Here is a 17,375-nt window from a genome sequence, read left to right as displayed (position 1 = left end):
AGAACAGTAATTACTAGTTATAGCAGTAAGTTAAAAGCAAACTGAAAGGAAAAAGAAAAGATCTCCGTATCCCTTTTGTTCGGTCTTTCTTAAAGAAATACTTTTGGACAATACAGGGTTACCTCTTCAGTATAATTTTTCTCTAAACCCCAAGACCTCCTCTACCATTAAATGTTTATATTTACCCAATGGGCCTTCCTGCCTCCCTGGACCCATTACCTCTCAGGTTCATTGTGTTTTCTTCTCCACCTTTTTGTCTTAAAAACAGAGATTCTTCACTATATCAGACACCTGAATCTATGATAGCCCTGTATGTTGACAATACTGGAATTAAAATAAAAATCTTAATTAAAAGACATATATCAAAGGAAGAAAAATAGGCATTCTGGAAATTATCCATTCCTTCTATGATACAAAATTTATAGTTTCAACATTCTACAACTTGGGTATTTACTTTCTCATGAATTAATTTTAGGAGATGGTTTTAGATTTTCTAATTAGAATTAATATTAATATTAGTATGTTTTTGATTTGGTATCAGGGATATTATTCAATTCTGGGCTGTGTTTCCTGAAGCTCTCTTCCCTGACGATCCTTTACAGAGGGTCATTTGCAACACCCATGTTCCAAGAACAGCAAATTTTGCTTTCCTCCTTGTCCCTAATCAGATAGCTAACTCAACTCAATCTTTATCTCCAATCTCCTTTCCTCTCCACTGGTGTTTTATTATTTTTCCAACCCAGAGGAGCTAGACTCCTAGATTAGGTATTTCTTGAATTTACATATTGTAATCTCATCTGCTCATTTCCTTAGGCAGTCATTGTACATTTGGTAATTCTATTATTATAAATCATTATCTATAAAACCATTTTGTTTTCCCAAAGCAGTGTCTGGAACCCCTGCTGGCCTGGCCTTAAAGAGTTACCCTGAAATACATCTATACTTAATCAGAACATTTCAAAGAAGTAGATGTTTATTTCTTTAACTAGAAAAATGAAAGTTTCTGTTTTTATTACTACACTTTGAATGCCTTCAAATTTCAGAGCTGTCCAAAGATTTTTATTTACGTGTTTCTTTATTTTATTTTTATATCTCTCTCTATACACATGCATATAGAAAATGTTTACACTATTTTGTATGTATGTGGGCATGAAGGAAAAGGAACATTTTTGTAAAGTAATCAACATACCAGTACCTAAATGTTTCTTTTATAAAGAAAGCTGTCCTAAACACAGCTACCTTCCCATCTTGCTCTTTGGGGATTTTTGCTCCTTGCAGAGACAAAAAAGAACTCGAACTTGTGCTTGTCCAGCACAAATGGATTTTACAAAGTCTGTTTGCGCAGTAGTTTCAAGAATCGTAAAGCAGGAGATGTTAGATATCCACGAATGAGCTCTGATACCTCCTAACGATGAAGGTTGCAGTTACAGCAGTAAAGGCATTAGGGGCAGAGCAGGCTGAGAACTCAGATCTCCCATGCTCTGTTTGCGCTCAATATTGACTGGGGCAGCCCCTCAAACCTTCCCTTGATCTGCATATTACACACCTTCGGCATTTTGAGATCTAAACCCTCAGCCCATTAGAATTACCATATTGGATGTGAGAGGAAGGGAAGAAGTCGTGCTCTAGGATCTGCTGTCACTGTCAGACAGGAGATGACAGTAAACAATGAGGTAAGAGCCAGTCACAAAACCCAAATCCAGCAGACTGAGGACATTCAGAGAAAGGGTGAAGAGACTTAACGTGTCTCAGAAGTCCTACAAGTCACCACTGTAGGACAGAACAATAAAGTACTGGTTTGAGTGGGAAAAAAATCATTAAGATGGATAAATTATGCTCACCATATGTGATCTGGAAAAACAGAGAAATGAACCGGAAATTTGGAAAGACATTGGCAAAATGAATAAAATATCAATGGATATTAACCAGGCAAAATCATGGTGACTTTGTCTCTTGTTTGAAACTTTCTATAGTAGAAAAAAAAAAAAAGAAGATATGGGGTGGGGTAATTGGATGAAAGTGGTCAAAGGTACAAACTTTTGGTTATGAGATAATTAAGTCCTGGGAAGTAACGTCCAGCATGATGAATATAGTTAACACTGCTCTAAGGAATGCTTGGAGGGTCTTGAGAGAGTAAATCCTAAGAGTTGTCATCACACGGAGAACAACTGTTTTTCTTTAAAAAAAAAAATATATATATATATATATTTATAAGATATATAAATATATATATGAATATATATATGTGTATATATACATATATATATTTAAATGAATTGATGGATGCTAACTAAAAATACTGTGGTAATCATTTCACAATATAGGTAAGTCATGTCAATATGCTATATCCCTTAAATATAAAAGCAATTCATTTTTGGGTGGGGGAGTGTTTATAGATGTTTACAGGAACACGTGCTTAACTTCTACACCACTTATGAAGTTTTGGCAGACCATGCTCGTTTCATTGAGTATGAGCAAAGGGTCACAACTACGGGGGTATTTGAGTAAATACACCAAACACAAAATGTAGACCCCAAGTAACTTTATTTGAATAGTTTGGGTTACCTTACTGATCAAGTTAACTGGATATTTGTCAAAATTATGCCCATTTAGAGATAGACTCCCCATGAAAGGGGTAATATTTTGGCATTAATTTTTATAAGTGGGTAGTTGCTGATTTTTCTAAAACAGATATTTATAACCTATTGAATTTGTGCTTTAAATCTCAGATAGTAATAAAATAAAAAATAAAAAAGTAAATCTCAGATAGTCTTTAAAAAAATATCTCACTTTCTTTGATGTCACCAATCCCACCTTACAGATAGTCATTAAAGTTAAAAAAAAAAATAGAGTATTCAAATCCTGGAAAGTCCTTTCTATATATATATATATATTTTTTTTCTATTTTAAACCAGTTTGATTTCTGTTATGAATTTCATCTCAACAGGAAAGTTGGGCTACTTGTCACTGATGCTGCCTTTTTGTTTGTTTCCTTTTAGTCACCTGGGCAGCCTTGTAACTGTTCTCTCCAGGCAACACATGCGATGGCTCTGGGACATCAGTGGAAGAAAGCCCTTTTGGATAGGTAAGTGTTTGTGCTGTACTAAGGAGGGAGGCGAGAACCTCAAGAGGGCACCACCCTCCCATGGGCCAAATAATTGTGGCTTATAGTAACAATCAAGTGTTAGATGGCTGGACAATCTATTTTTTTCTTTATTGGAGGGGTGGAGGATCTGTCTTTCAAAACTCACCTCTGCGCGCCCGGGTGGCTCAGTCGGTTAGGGGTCTGCCTTTGGCTCAGGTCATGATCCCAGGGTCCTGGGTTCGAGTCCCACATCGGGCTCCCTGCTCAGTGGGGAGTCTGCTTCTCCCTCTGCTCCTCCCTTGCTCGTTCTCTCTCTCTAATAAATAAATAACATCTTTTTAAAAAATTTAAAAACCTCATCTTAATTGCATACTACTGTGATTGGTAGACATCTGTCTCAAAGAAATAAGCAATGTGGTTTGATTTACAGGTGAAAGAACTCAACAAATGCTATATCTTAAAGTAAAAAATTAGAAATAGCTATAAATAGGGGATAGTTAAATAAATTATGGTATAACCATATGAAGGACTATTTAATATTTAATGTTTTGTAAGGCATTGAATATTAAAGACATGACAAAGTGCTTTATGTTTATTGTTTCATCCAGGACATACATGTTGGAGCATGTTACATATTAAAGATATATTTGTGACAGGATGCTGAGTAAAAAAGCAGAGCCCAGAGCCATATGAAGCATAAAATAATTTAGAATATATTTAGATATTTTATGCATATATGCATATGATATATATACACATATATGCCCATGATATATACATATATAAAAAAGGATGCCAAAGAACTGGAAATGTTTATCCCTATTGACAATTATTGGTGGATCTTAATTTTATCCCTTGTTTTCTGAAGTTATAGTATCTTCTTCAATTTTAACAACAATACAAATCTCTCAGATTCTATTTTTAGGAATAGAATTCTGGGGGCACATCCAAGTCAGACTTTTCACCATCTGTCCTAGAAGGTATTGGATTTCAGGGAACAATAGTAAACCCAGTCTTGGCTTCTCAAAATCTCTGTCATACTTAGTACATCTCTAAATTCTGAAATTTTCTGAGAGTATTAAGTTAAAGCTAGAGGAGTGGTTTTCTCTGCTTCCATAATGACTGATTTCAAAGCTCTATTCCCACAGAATGCTTAGGCATAACATCTCCTCCTGATTACTAACACAAGGAAAAAATCCAGAAGGAGACAGTAGTTCATTTTATTCTACGCCAAAATTACTGAGGGAGAATCATGGGAGAAGGTTATTCGCTACACTGTTTTCATGGTTAAACTTCGTTGGGAGGGGTCAGATCATGCTCTTACAGGGGACTCTTTTCTCATTGTATTCTCTTTGTTTCTGCAATGAAGGAAGGTGAGGAGGAGGAATGTTTCTTTAAGAAAAATTACAACAGCTTTGCAACACTAAAGTACAATTTGTAGAGTAGCTAGTGAGAGTAGAGAGGCAGGTGGAGAAAAGCTGCTTTTTGTTGGAATTACAGCAGACCGAAAAAAACTACGTTCCAGACTAAAAATAACACCTAGTTAAGCTACTTTCAAATATGAAAACCGAGGCATGTACACAGTGAGAAGGAACAAGAGTAGACAAGAGTATACTTGTTTCCCCGGGATAGGAGTCCTGTCTGTAGAGTGATGTGAGTAATAATTACTGTTTATCAAACATGTATGTATGTCAGGAACTTCACATGCATTATCTTATTTAATACTTAAAACAGCCCTTGATATACTATTTTTATTGCCATTTCTTAGATGAGGAAACTAAAATTTAGAGTCATTAAGTAACCTGCCCAAAGATGCTCAACTAGTAAGTGGGGGATCAAGCATTTGGATTTGGATCTGTCTGATTCCAAAGCCATATGTTGTTGTTGTTGTTTTTTAATTTTTAAGTTTTAATTTTTTTAAAGATTTTATTTATTTGAGAGAGAGCGAGCGAGTGGGGAGGAACAGCAGAGGGAGAGGGAGAAGCAAACTCCCCACTGAGCAGGACTCTGGGATCGTGACCTGAACCAAAGGCAGACACCCAACCGACTAAGCCACCCAGGCACCGCTCAAAGCTGTATGTTCTTACCTGTATTTTAGGATTCCCAGGCCCTATTCTGTGTTTTAGAATGTAGGCCTGTGTTTGTATATGATTACTGAACTTATAACCATAGACTGATAGGATATTCAAGCATAAATGTAATATTGGCCCATTTTTTGGTTCACATTAGGTTTGAATGACCAGGTGCGTGCTGGCCACTGGGAGTGGATTGGTGGGGAAGCTGTCACCTTCACCAACTGGAGGAAAGGACCCCCTCAACGTATGAAGCCCGGCAAGAACTGTGTTTTGGCGCAAAGACAAGGGAAATGGCAAACACAAGACTGTAGGAAGGGCAAACCTCACAATTACGTGTGCTCCAGGAAAATCTAAATGTAACTGACCTTACAGGTGCCCACTTGGGATTTTTCACCTATTTATTTACAGAATTTGTGCATATTGTTCAATGCAAAACAAGTCATGACTGACTTAGTACATTTTTTTTTATCATAGTATATGAGTGATCTAGTAAAAAAAGGAACATTGAAGAATTGTTCCAGGAGGATTGATCAATGAGCATTTCTTTCAGGAAGAGATACAATCCTTGTGTCTCAGTACCTTTCAAAATAAATACCTAAAGTATTATATGGTATAAGATTTGCTTATTCCAGAATATTCCCACCCTGTCCTCACTCCATATCTAAGTCCTCACCAAGCTCACGATCCTTGGATTTTTTTTTGTCCCAAGACCTCAGTTTTTTGTCCCGTTCTGAAATCTGTCCTGGCAGGGGCTTGTACCACTCCAGTCTGAGGAAAGCTAACTTTACCAGCTCATTAAATCATAGTTGAAGAGCAAAGGGTTGCTTTGTCCCTTTGGAATGTGAAACCTAAGATGAGAGTCTTGTGGATAAAAAAGGGAGAATTCTTGGGCACCTGGGTGGCTCAGTTGGGTGGGTGGCTGCCTTTGGCACAGGTCATGATCCCAGAGTCCCAGAATCGAGTCCCTCATCGGGCTCTGAGCTCTGCAGGGAGTCTGCTTCTCTCTCTGACCTTCTCCCCTCTCGTGCTCTCTCTCACTGTCTCTCAAATAAATAAAATCTTAAAAAAAAAAATGAGAGAGAGAGAGAATTCTCTGTGGTGGAAAAGGAAGGCTTTAGATGGGAGACTCTTGCAGATGGAAGCTCATTTGCAAAGCTCTAGTTCAGGTAAGAATTCAGAGACTACATTCACGTCAGGGTCTACCCATCCCTACTCATGAGACAGAGTTCTTTTTCCAATAAAAATGTTGGCCTTGTACCTTCCCAGAGCTCATCATGATGGTTTCCCCTGGCCTCACAGATTCAGGAGAAATTTGAAGTAATGTGAACTTCTCTTTTCATTTGGGTATACGGTAAGGACTAACATTTCTCAAGGACATTTGGAATAGAGTTTATGCGAGTGATGTTTAACACATTGAAGAAAAACACTGCTTCCTTGGAAGTGTCCCAGTGAAAATTGCTGATGAACAAAGAAAGATAGTACTGAAAACAGAGCCCTTGAAAACCCATATTCTCAGAATGGATTTTGATATAACTTTGAGCCCTTACATCTCTACTATTTCTAGAAATGGCATGCTAACCCCATCTGGTAACATAAAGTCCCTTATGAATTTATAATATCAGCTGAATGAAACCTTTTCGTACCAGTGAAGTGTGTTGCAGTCTTACAGGAACTCCCTTCTGAAATCAAGTTGTAATTACAGGAAATCAGAAATTTATTTCTGAAGCATGTGTTCAAAATTTTCCTCTTCTCTTAATCACCAAAAAATGTGGTTGTACCAAATGTAGCTAACTTGCTCTATGAGTAGTTCAGAGTAATTTCAGTCAAGATGGGGTTACCAAGTAGACTAAAGCTTTGGAGCATGTTTTATTAGACTAACACATTTGGTAAAACTAAAATAAACGGAAGAAATTCAGTCCAGTTTCTGGATATAAAACATGACAAGCTTGTTTTATTTCTGCACATTTATCAAGATTTTTGGTATTAGAAATATTTGCAAAGAGAAATGGGGATCACGTTTTGGCATTTTCTACCTCTCACTTAAATTTAAAAGCATGGTGGCCTCGTGAGGCTCCTCGCTTCAGGGATCCCACCTAGGCTCGGAACTGATGACAACATACAGGTCTCTTAAGCAACACCGACACTCTCTGGTATTTAACCAAAAGATGCAAAACCCACCCTCCATACCAACTCCAGTCCTCTCTGACCCTCTGGCCTCTGCCATTTGGAAAGGCGAGATGCCAGATTATGTAGCAAAGGGTTGTTTACCTGAAGAATGATATCCTAAGAGGGAAAGTAAAAGCTCAAGAAATAAAGAGTTCAGAGGCCACTCCCTTCTAGAACAACAGAGCTATGGTAACTATTTAAAACTGGGAATCCAGAACCAGGGCTGTTATGGAGAAACTGATCAGCATGGTAGATTTTATTATACTTATCTGCAATGACAATGATGTTTAAGTGTAATTGCAAATGCTAGTATAAAGAGAGAATGTTTTATGATTTTTGTAGCAACTAGGAATACTAGGATAATATTTTTGAATGTTCCTGATCATGAAAACATTGATCCATTTATAAAACGCAAGTAATTGAATGAGGATACAAACAAAAATTCTGGCAAGTTGGGATGTTGGGCAATATTTATCATGACCTTTATTTCTTCCCCATGATTGAGCTTTGACTCAGGGGAAAATAAAAAAAGCAAATGATTGTTATCTAAAAAAGAGAGAGAGAGACGGGGGCACCTGGCTAGCTCAGTCGGTGGAGTGTGTGACTCTTGATCTCAAGGGTTGTGAGTTCAAGAACCACGGTGGGGATTGAGATTACTTAAAAATAAAATCTTAAAAGAAAAGTAAATGATGGTCATGGTTCTTGCCACCTAGATTGGTCACTGTCACTTGTCAAGTTCTGGTGGGAGCAGGAAGGAAGGAAATGGATTAATGGTAGAATAAGGAATGGATGATTATATGAGAGTAGAGGGGAGAGAGGAGAGAAGGGCTGAGCAGGGAGAGAAGGGACTGATGGTAGCTAAGAAGGAGAGCATCAGAAAGAAGGAGTTAAATGTCACCTGGCTCTTCTCCCCAGGTTTGAATACCAGTTCAGGAAAAGCCGCCTCCATCTAAAAGCATCAACCCAGCTAAGTAGCATGTAGCTTTTCAGAATCCTGCGATTTTTGTTCTTTAACTAAAGCATACGTGTGTATACAGCATACATTTTGCTGAATGTAAACTTAAAAACATATGATAATTACTTCATCTCTTTCCAAGGAGTGGTAAAAACGAACCAGGTGACATTTTTTTCTTTAAAAATTTTATTTATTTGACAGACAGAGATCACAAGTAGGCAGAGAGGAAGGCAGAGAGAGAGAGGAAGAGAGGCAGGCTTTCTGCTGAGCAGAGAGCCTGATGCGGTGCTCGATCCCAGGACCCTAGGATCATGACCTGAGCCGAAGGCAGAGGCTTTAACACACTGAGCCACCCAGGCGCCCCCAGGTAACATTTTTTTACATTTCTGTTTTTGTTCATTTTTACTACAGCCAAAAAGAACATGCACATAATTTTCATTAACACTATGGTTTGTATAATTCAAACCAGGAGCTGGTGCTGATTAATTTTTGCAACAAAGCAGCCTATGAAATGTACTGTCTCTAGCATTGTATCAAAATTAATAAAATAAACTTATTTCTACTTCTGAACTACTGTTGCTTGAGTTTTTCACAGATTATACTTATTCTAGCTAATGTAAGAAGGGATGGGAAGGGAAATGCAGCCCGTCTTTCTTATCCTCGCTGTTTAAATCAGCCTTCAGTTCCACGGCTTCCAGCCAGCCACCCAGCCACCCACTTACCTACCATCGATTCCACGAATATTACTGGAGTGTCGAAGGCCAGCCCCTCACCTATTCTAGATACTGGAGATATTACTGTGAACGGGATAGGAAAGTACAAGTAGAAAAGCATAGTGTATACATGCAAATTTCTAATAGTCTTTTTCTTAAGCATCAAACTTTTTATCAGGGCGGAGGTCACAATGGAAGTCACAAGAGAGAAGTACATTATCCCTTTTTAGAACGGAAGGGAAGCACACTCCAATACAAAGAGCTCACGCTTTCTTTTGTTATATTTCTCTCCTGATTAGGAAACTGGCATTACTTCCTGTGTTTACGATCAGGTCAAGGTGTTATGGGTAGCATCTATCCCAAATTTCCTGTCTCCAGATCAGGTGAGGAACTTAAATTTTCCAGTCTAGTTTTCTAAATTTTGCAACAAGACAAGCAGTAGGTGTCTCTGCATCTCTCAGATCCCTGGAGCATCAGGAATTAAAAAAAAGAGAACAATGATCTCATGTCACCTGATATCCTTACTGTCAAGAAGAGGACGTTGAAGTCTGCAGAAGGTAAAGGGGGAAGAGATTAGTACTAGAACCAGAGACCTCCAAATCACAGGCTGACTCTCTTCAGATTATTCTATGTATTCTCATTCTTACCACTCTGAGCACTCTTACCACTCTGCTAATATTCCAGTAAAATATCTTTGACTGAAGAGTACGATAAAACTGACGGACGCTTGACAACGTTATCGTAAGTAAAAGACAGGGAAGGCCTTGTACTGCTGTACTGCATGGTCCATTCATATGAAATGTCCAAAACAGGCAAATCTATGAAGACAGAAAGTAGATTCATGGTTGCCCCGGGGGTGGGGAAATGGAAACTAATTGCCAGTGGGTACCGGGGGTACTTCTCGGAGTGTGGAAATGGTCTGGAATTAGATAGTGGGGATGGTTGTACAACATAATGAATACACTAAAAATGAACTGAAGTGTGCGACTTTTAAATGGTGAATATGAGGTCATAGGAAGCATATCTCAGTAAAAATGCTATTAAAGATCGCCATATAAAAATTTATTTTAGAAAGCTATAAATGGGTTGATATATTGGCTGCGTGTCTATCTGACTAATCCAAGATACTTTTTCCAGTCTTTGCCTCATGTCTCACCCAGGTTTTTGTTTGTTTATTTATAGAGTTGGTTAAGAGGAAGAGAAAGTTGATTGGACGTACTATTTAACTTACAGGACGGCTTTATTGATCTTCCTCCCTTCTCCCCATGAATCATGAGAGGGCTGTTACGGGTGGCAGAGTGTGTCTGGATATGTGTAATGTCCAGAATGCCATGATTTTCTAAAATTAATTCTACAAGTCTTTAGAACAGGATCATGCAGGAAATGAATATACCCTCCTCGTAACTTACGCATATAACTGTTCATTTTGAACAGTTTTTATAGGTCTTATATTCTGCTAGGTAATAAAGTCTAGTTTATCTTAAGACAGAAAGGAACAAAAATCAACCAACACTTCCATTAAGGGCCTTATGGTAACCCGCAATACTTTTTCCAAGCAATGAAGTGTGTGTTCACCTTTTGCTTCTATCCCCATCTGTATTTTTGCTTCCCAAGGGCAATCAATCCCAACTTACTTTACAGAAGAAAAATGGAAAAATATATGCTATCCTAAAACAGGTCAAAACCAAGCTGAAGCGGCTATATTAATATCAGAGTAGGTTTTAGAGCAAAGAATACAACCAAGGTTAAAAGAGTTTATTTTATAATTTGAACAGGTCAATACATCAAGAGGACATAATAATTCTAACATTTAGACGTCTAATAACAATGTTTAGAAATACATGAAGCAAAAACTGATAGAAATAAACAAATCTATGATTATTTTCAGAAATGCTAATACCCTCTCAATAACCCTCTCAATAATAATAGAAGAAATGGGCAGAAAATCAGTAAGGATTTAGAAGCATGGACAATGTTAACCAAATTAACCTGCCATTGCTAGAACACTGAACCCAACAACAGGATAGACATTCTTTTCATGTGCACAGGAAGCATTTGCTGGGGCAAGCCATTTTCTGGGACATACAATGAATCTCAATAAATTTAAATGGATTTAAGTTATACAAAATTTGTTCTCTGGCCATAATGGAGTTAAATCAGAAATCAATAGCAGAAGTATCTTTGGAAAACCCCTAAGTGTTTGGAAACCAAATTATAAACTTATTCAATCGATAGCTTAAAGAAGAAATCAGTGGACAAATTAGAAAGTATGGTGAATTGCCTAAAAAATGAAGACAACAGGGGAGGGGCACCTGGGTGGTTCAGTCAGTTAAGCGTCTAACTCTCAGTTTCGGCTCAGGTTGTGATCTCTGGATTGTGGGTTGGAGTCCTGTGCGCAGGGCGGAGTCTGCTGGAAATTCTCTCTCACTCCCTCTGCCTCTCCCCTTGCTCATGCAATTTATTTATTTAAGTAAATAAATAAAATCTTTTAAGAAAATGAAAGCAACATATCAAAGTCTGTGAGGTGCCATTAAAGCATTATGCCGGGGAAATTTATAGCACTAAATGTCTATATTTAAAAGAAGAAAGGTTTTAACTTCAGCTTCCACTTTAAGAAACTAGAAGAAGAAGACAGCAGAAATAAAGATATAGAAAATATCAGAGAGAAATCAATGAATCTCACTAAAATTGGTAAATCTTTAACGGGACCAATCAGGAAAAAAATGAGAAGACACAGATTGCTAAGTTCCAGATAGCTTCACTATTGAATTTTATAAATATTTAAAGAAGAAATAGCGCCAATTCTACAAAACTCACCCAGAAAATCTCAAAAGAATATTTTCTGACTTATTCTATGAGGCCAGTATTACTCTGAAACCAAAACTATACAAAAATATAAGAATACTACAGACCAACATCCCTCATGAATATAGATTTAAAAAATTCTAAACAACACTTTACCAATTCAAAGCCAACAATATATACAAAAGGATAATGCATCTTGATGAAGCCACTATTAAGAAAATGATAGGCCACAGTCTGGGAGAAAATATTTACTATACATTTCTCTGGTATCCTGACTATATCAAAGAAACCCTCAACAATTAATAATAAGAAATTTTTTAAGTGGACAGAAGATTTGAATGAATATATCACTACAGAAGATATACAGGTGACATATAAATAAATGAAAACATGTCAACGTATTAGTCATTAGGAATTAATTAAAGGTGCAATGAAATAGCATTACACACCTATTAGAATGGCTCAAATTATAAAGACTAACTGACCATACAAAGTGTTGGTGAGGATATGAAGGAACTGGGACCCTTACACACTGCCGGTGAAATATCCGATAGTCCAGCCTCTGGGAAACAATTTGGTGGTTCCTTAAAAAGTTAAACATACACCTACCATGTGATCCAGCCATTCCCCCCCCTAGTGACTCACACAAGGGAAAAGAATGCTTATTTCCATTCAAAGACTTACATATGAATGTTCATAGCAGCTTTATTTGTGATAGTCAAAAGTATAAACAGCCAAATGTCCATTATCATGTGAGTGGATATGCAAATTACAGTACATCCTTGCAATGAAGTCTATTCAGAAATATAAACAAGTGGGAGATTGCTACAACAACATGGATGATTCTCAACAGAATTATGCTGACTCAAAGAGCTTGACAAGAAAGAACACACAGTGTATAGGTCCTCTATTTATAGAAAATTCTAGAAAGTGCAAACTTTATGTATAGTAACAGAAAGCAAGTCTGGTGCTACCTGGGAATGGGAGAGAAGAACAGGAAAAGGCAGAGGAAAAGGACTGAAAAAGGATGCAAGGAAATTTTAGGGGTAGTGGATATATTCACTATCTTGATTGTGGTAATAGTTCACAGGTATACATATATGTGTCTATTTTTAAAAAATTTATTTGACAGAGCACAAGTAGGGGGAGCGGCAGGCAGAGGGCAAGGGAGAAGCAGACTCCCTGCTGTGCAGAGACCCTCCCCACCCCACCCCACCCCACCCCACCCCACCCCCACCCCCCCGCCGGCCACCGAGGGGCTCAATCCAGGACCCTGAGATCATGACCTGAGCGGAACAAAGGCAGACGTTTAGCTGACTGAGCCAGTCGCCCCTATATGACTAAATCTATCAAATTATACATTAAGCACAAGTTTATTGTATGTCAATTGTATTTCAATAAAGCTGTTTGAAGAAAGAAACAATAATTTCTACAACATGGAAGATTTTCAAAAGAAAAGAGAGCTCTAAGTCTAACAATATCCTTATTTCAGGGCAGTAAACTGTCGGCATACGATTGTATGATTTCAATATCCAATGACAGAAGAACACTTAATGGAAAATTATATTGTCTCCATTAAAGTGATAATTCAATCACATAATGTTATTTTAAAATAGTAAAATATAAAATAATGGATGCATGATTTTATTTATTTATTTCTTTCTTAAATTGACATATAATGCATTTATTTCAGGGGTACAGGTCTGTGATTTGTCAGTCTTACACAATTCATAGCACTCACCATAGCACATACCCTCCCCAATGTCCATCATCCAGCCACCCTATCCCTCCCTCACCGCCCACCCGGGCCTCAGCCTCCAGCAACCCTCAGTTTGTTTCCTGAGATTGAGTCTCTTACGGTTTGTCTCCCTCCCTGGTCCCATCTTGTTTCATTTTTTTCCCTCCCTCCCCCCACGCCCCACCTCTCAAATTCTTTATATCAGAGAGATCCTATGATAATTGTCTTCCTCTGATTGACTTATTTCGTTTAGCATAATACCCTCTAGTTCCATCCACGTCAGTGCAAATGGCAAGATTTCGGGGTTTTTTTCTTGATGGCTGCATGCACCTTTTTAAAAACTACATTGCAAAAAGGAAACTGATGGGGGAGACAAACATGAGCTGGGTTTATAGCACGATTCCACCATGTACTTGCTCTGTATCTTGAATTCTTTAAACTTAGGTTTCTCATGTATAACAGGGGGATGACAATAACTTTCTGGAAAAATTGCTGTGAAGATTAAATGTGAAACTACAAAGAACATGCCTGGAACATAATGGGTACTCCCTAAATGCTACCTTATTAAAAGCTGTTGTGTGTGTACTTGGGGGAGGGGGGCGGGGCAAAGTACCTGGAAGAGAGTGACAAGTTTTTTAAAGATTTTATTTATTTGAGAGAGAGCACAAGGAGGACTGGGGAGAGGGAGGGAGACTGAGGCAGAGTAGAGCAATAAGCAATCTCCACACTGAATGTGGTGCTAGATTCGGGGCTTGACCCCACGTCCCTGAGATCAAGACCAGAGCTGAAGTCAGGTGCTTGCCCAACTGAGCCACCCGGGCCCCCCAAGAAAGTGACGATTTTCAACAGTGCTTGTGTTCACCAGTAAACAGGGAAAGAGGATCTGGGTGGGGGGCGGAGGAGAGTAGGGGTTTTAAAGTTCTGAATGACAAGTGAGAACACTTCCACATGTTAGGACATTTGTGTGGAACGTGGAAGTGGTTCCAGCTTTTGGAGAAGTCCAGATGACCAAGGAAGCCCTTTTGAAAACCCCAATATGCCTTGCTTTCAGACATGATCTGTGATACACAAATCTCATGATAAAGAGAGCCACGCTAGCAGATGGTTTCCCACGCGGCAGAAAGAATTGTTTGTTGCTAAGGACTGGAAGGATAGTTCTTCTTCTAAGAATGGCTCCTCCCAGGAGCCATGTTTTCACAATCTCCCTTTGCATTCAGTATTTCGGGAACATGCTTGTTCTGTGTCTTGAGGGTCCATCCTGCCGCCGGGTGAACACGTGAAGAATCAAATGGTGCTAAATGGAGAGGAAAGGTGGTTCGGCTTGTATGGCCGTCAGGACGGATTCAGGCAGGAAGTGAAAGGACGGGAAACACCAGCAGAATCTGGCTCCCAGGAAATCTCCTTGCCTGAGGGTTTCCTACCCACCAGAATTCTTGGGTCATTTTAGGGACCAGCCTCAAATAACAAGCTTCCAAAGAGTTTCAGATTTGAACTAAGAATGGAACTTTTGCAAATATGACAAAGGCCTCCCCAGCTTTATGGCCACCTTGGGCCTCGGGTCAGGTAGGCAACAGAAGGCAAGCCTTCCTGGAAAGTTCTGCTTTGCTTTTGCATTTTATTGTCATGATTTTTCACAGTTTGTCTCATGTCACCTTGTTACTTAATTCCCACACCTCCAAGGGAAAAGGAAAAATGTGTAATATTTTAATATTTATGTTACAGATACTTAACATTATGTTTCTACATAGGTGTTGCCAAGATAGTCAAGCCAACCTTTATTTATGGAGGGTAGGAAATATAAATCTGTCTGAAATCTTTCACGAAAGGAAGGTCTTAATATTTCCAGAGTTGATTTTGGTACCTACTCTTGGAGAGTTAGGAAAGGGTTGTCAATACAAGGTGTCATTGTTTTAGGTTTCCTATCCATGAGCTGCTTTTTTTCCCCCAACTTCCCTCTCTTTTGGCAACTTCTCCTCGCATTCTGTCCCACATTTGGCCCCGAGTCAGTTGAAAGCTTTGCAAGTTGATTTTCCATTCCCATCTGAATTTTAGCTTAGCTGTGGAACTGTTTTCCATGTGTTTTTAATCATTTGTCCATGTGTTATGAGCTTATAGGGACAATATGGTTCCCCCAAGCTGCCTGCATTGTATAAGCAGAAACTGGCAAGGTAGCCAGTAGGGAAATGGTTTTCAGACAGATGCCCCCTACACTCATTTCTGTTGGTGATACACCACCCTCTTCTTCCAACTGGAGGAAAACAATTTACAAGCTGCGTAAGTCACCTAACACAGATAGAGTCCTCTGGCAGGAACTACCTTTTCTGGGAGTGTAATTTATCCTCAAAGAGCAACCTGCCTAGGAACTGTGGCTGCTAAGACAAGGTTCAAAGTTCTGAGACTGTGGCCAGGCTGGGTTATAAAGGAAGGTTTATTCTGAGTCTTCCCAGAGTCCATGGAAATTTGGTTTTAAAATAGAGTCTGAACGTAGAGAATTAAGGTTAAGTTCTCCAGGACAAAGAGATAGCTCTTGGAAAGTAGAGCCCAACAAGGCCGCATGTCAGAAGTTTCCGTCCACATTTTTATTGGATTTGGCATGTTAAAATGAGCACTCGTTAACCTCCTAAGTGTCGAGCAAGGGACCAGGCACAGAAAAGAAAGAGAAAACTGCATTTAACAAAATCCCTGTTCTCAGCTGCTGACAATGCCATCTCCAGCAAACGCAGACCTTGCCTACTGGGAGCCTCCTCTCCTAGTTACGAAGACACACATGCACCCAAATTAAGCCAAGTCTAAAGAATCACCAAATGGCCAAGTAAAGAAGGGACCTGGCTTCTAGAATCCCAAAGAAACTCTAGTGTTCTGAGTGAGACACCCCTTGTAAATCCTCCGCTACCCAGGGAGCTGGCCAGATGGTTGTTCTGCTCTTATAGCTTAAATCTTCAGGATTTTCATAGCTGTTTTGCCTACTCTGACCTCCTTTTTTCCATTTTCTTTAGGACCAGATTTATGAGAAATGAGTTAAATATCTCAGAGAATTGCAACAGCTATGAGGAGGGATGGGTGATCCTGGGACGGAGGATTTAAGACAGTGCTGAAACCAAACTCTGCGTGGGTCGATGTATCAGGGGATGTGAGAACACGGAGGTTGTTTGAACAATTCTTTTCAAAACTTTCCCATGAATGCAGAAGATAACACCAAAGTGTAGAACCTGAAAACTTGTAAGAAAGAAAGAGATTTTTAAAAGATTCAAAATAAGGAAAGGTTGTATAAATGCTAGTGGGAGGCAGCCATGGAGAAGAAGAAGGTTGATGGGGGAGAATATTTGCTACGGTAGATTGGAAATGGTGGCATGCAAGGGCAGAGTGGAAAAGAGAAATGAATCAGGATGCTGGGATGGTCGGATGGGAGAGAACTCTCCCATCTGCTGGCTTCCATCTTCGTCCGTGGAAGAAGGGATGAGATCATTTGCTGGAGACCATAAAGGAGTTGCATGGTCAAAGGCTGGAGACAGAGAAGTTTTTAAAATAATCTGTAGAGAAAATAAAGACAGAGTTGGGTAGAGTAATAGGAAAATTGTTGGACAGTACAGAGGGTTCTGTTAAGAAGGAGGGGAGTTACTGTAGAAGGAGCCCTTATCTGCCACTTTGACATTGACCCTGCCAGCATTCCACAACCCAGGTGTGGCCCAGGAATGGTGACAGCTGGGTGACTTCAGACCTGGAGCTCCACTAGATGGGTGCAAGAGAAGGGCAAAGGGGCAAGGGAATTGGGAATATTGCACACGTTTGAAGTGATGGGTCCTGAATCCAACCAGGATAGGGAAGGAAGTGAAGACCG

The 17,375-nt window shown here is 39.1% G+C and overlaps 1 protein-coding gene across 1 annotated transcript in view; it reads left to right on the top strand.

Moving 5' to 3' along the window:
* Positions 1-8,565, top strand: part of FREM1 (FRAS1 related extracellular matrix 1) — a 181,547-nt gene extending 172,982 nt beyond the window's left edge. Inside the window, 2 exon segments of the mRNA XM_045079647.1 lie at positions 3,000-3,085; positions 5,315-8,565. Coding sequence (XP_044935582.1) covers positions 3,000-3,085; positions 5,315-5,514 — 286 coding nt within the window. The 3' untranslated portion in view covers positions 5,515-8,565.
* Positions 8,566-17,375: the final 8,810 nt, after the last annotated feature.

The sequence above is a fragment of the Mustela putorius genome, unplaced genomic scaffold (genome assembly GCF_011764305.1).
Source record: "Mustela putorius furo isolate JIRA1106 unplaced genomic scaffold, ASM1176430v1.1 tig00000421_pilon_pilon_pilon, whole genome shotgun sequence".
Lineage (NCBI taxonomy): Eukaryota > Metazoa > Chordata > Mammalia > Carnivora > Mustelidae > Mustela > Mustela putorius.
This window is presented reverse-complemented; position numbering and strand designations above follow the sequence as displayed.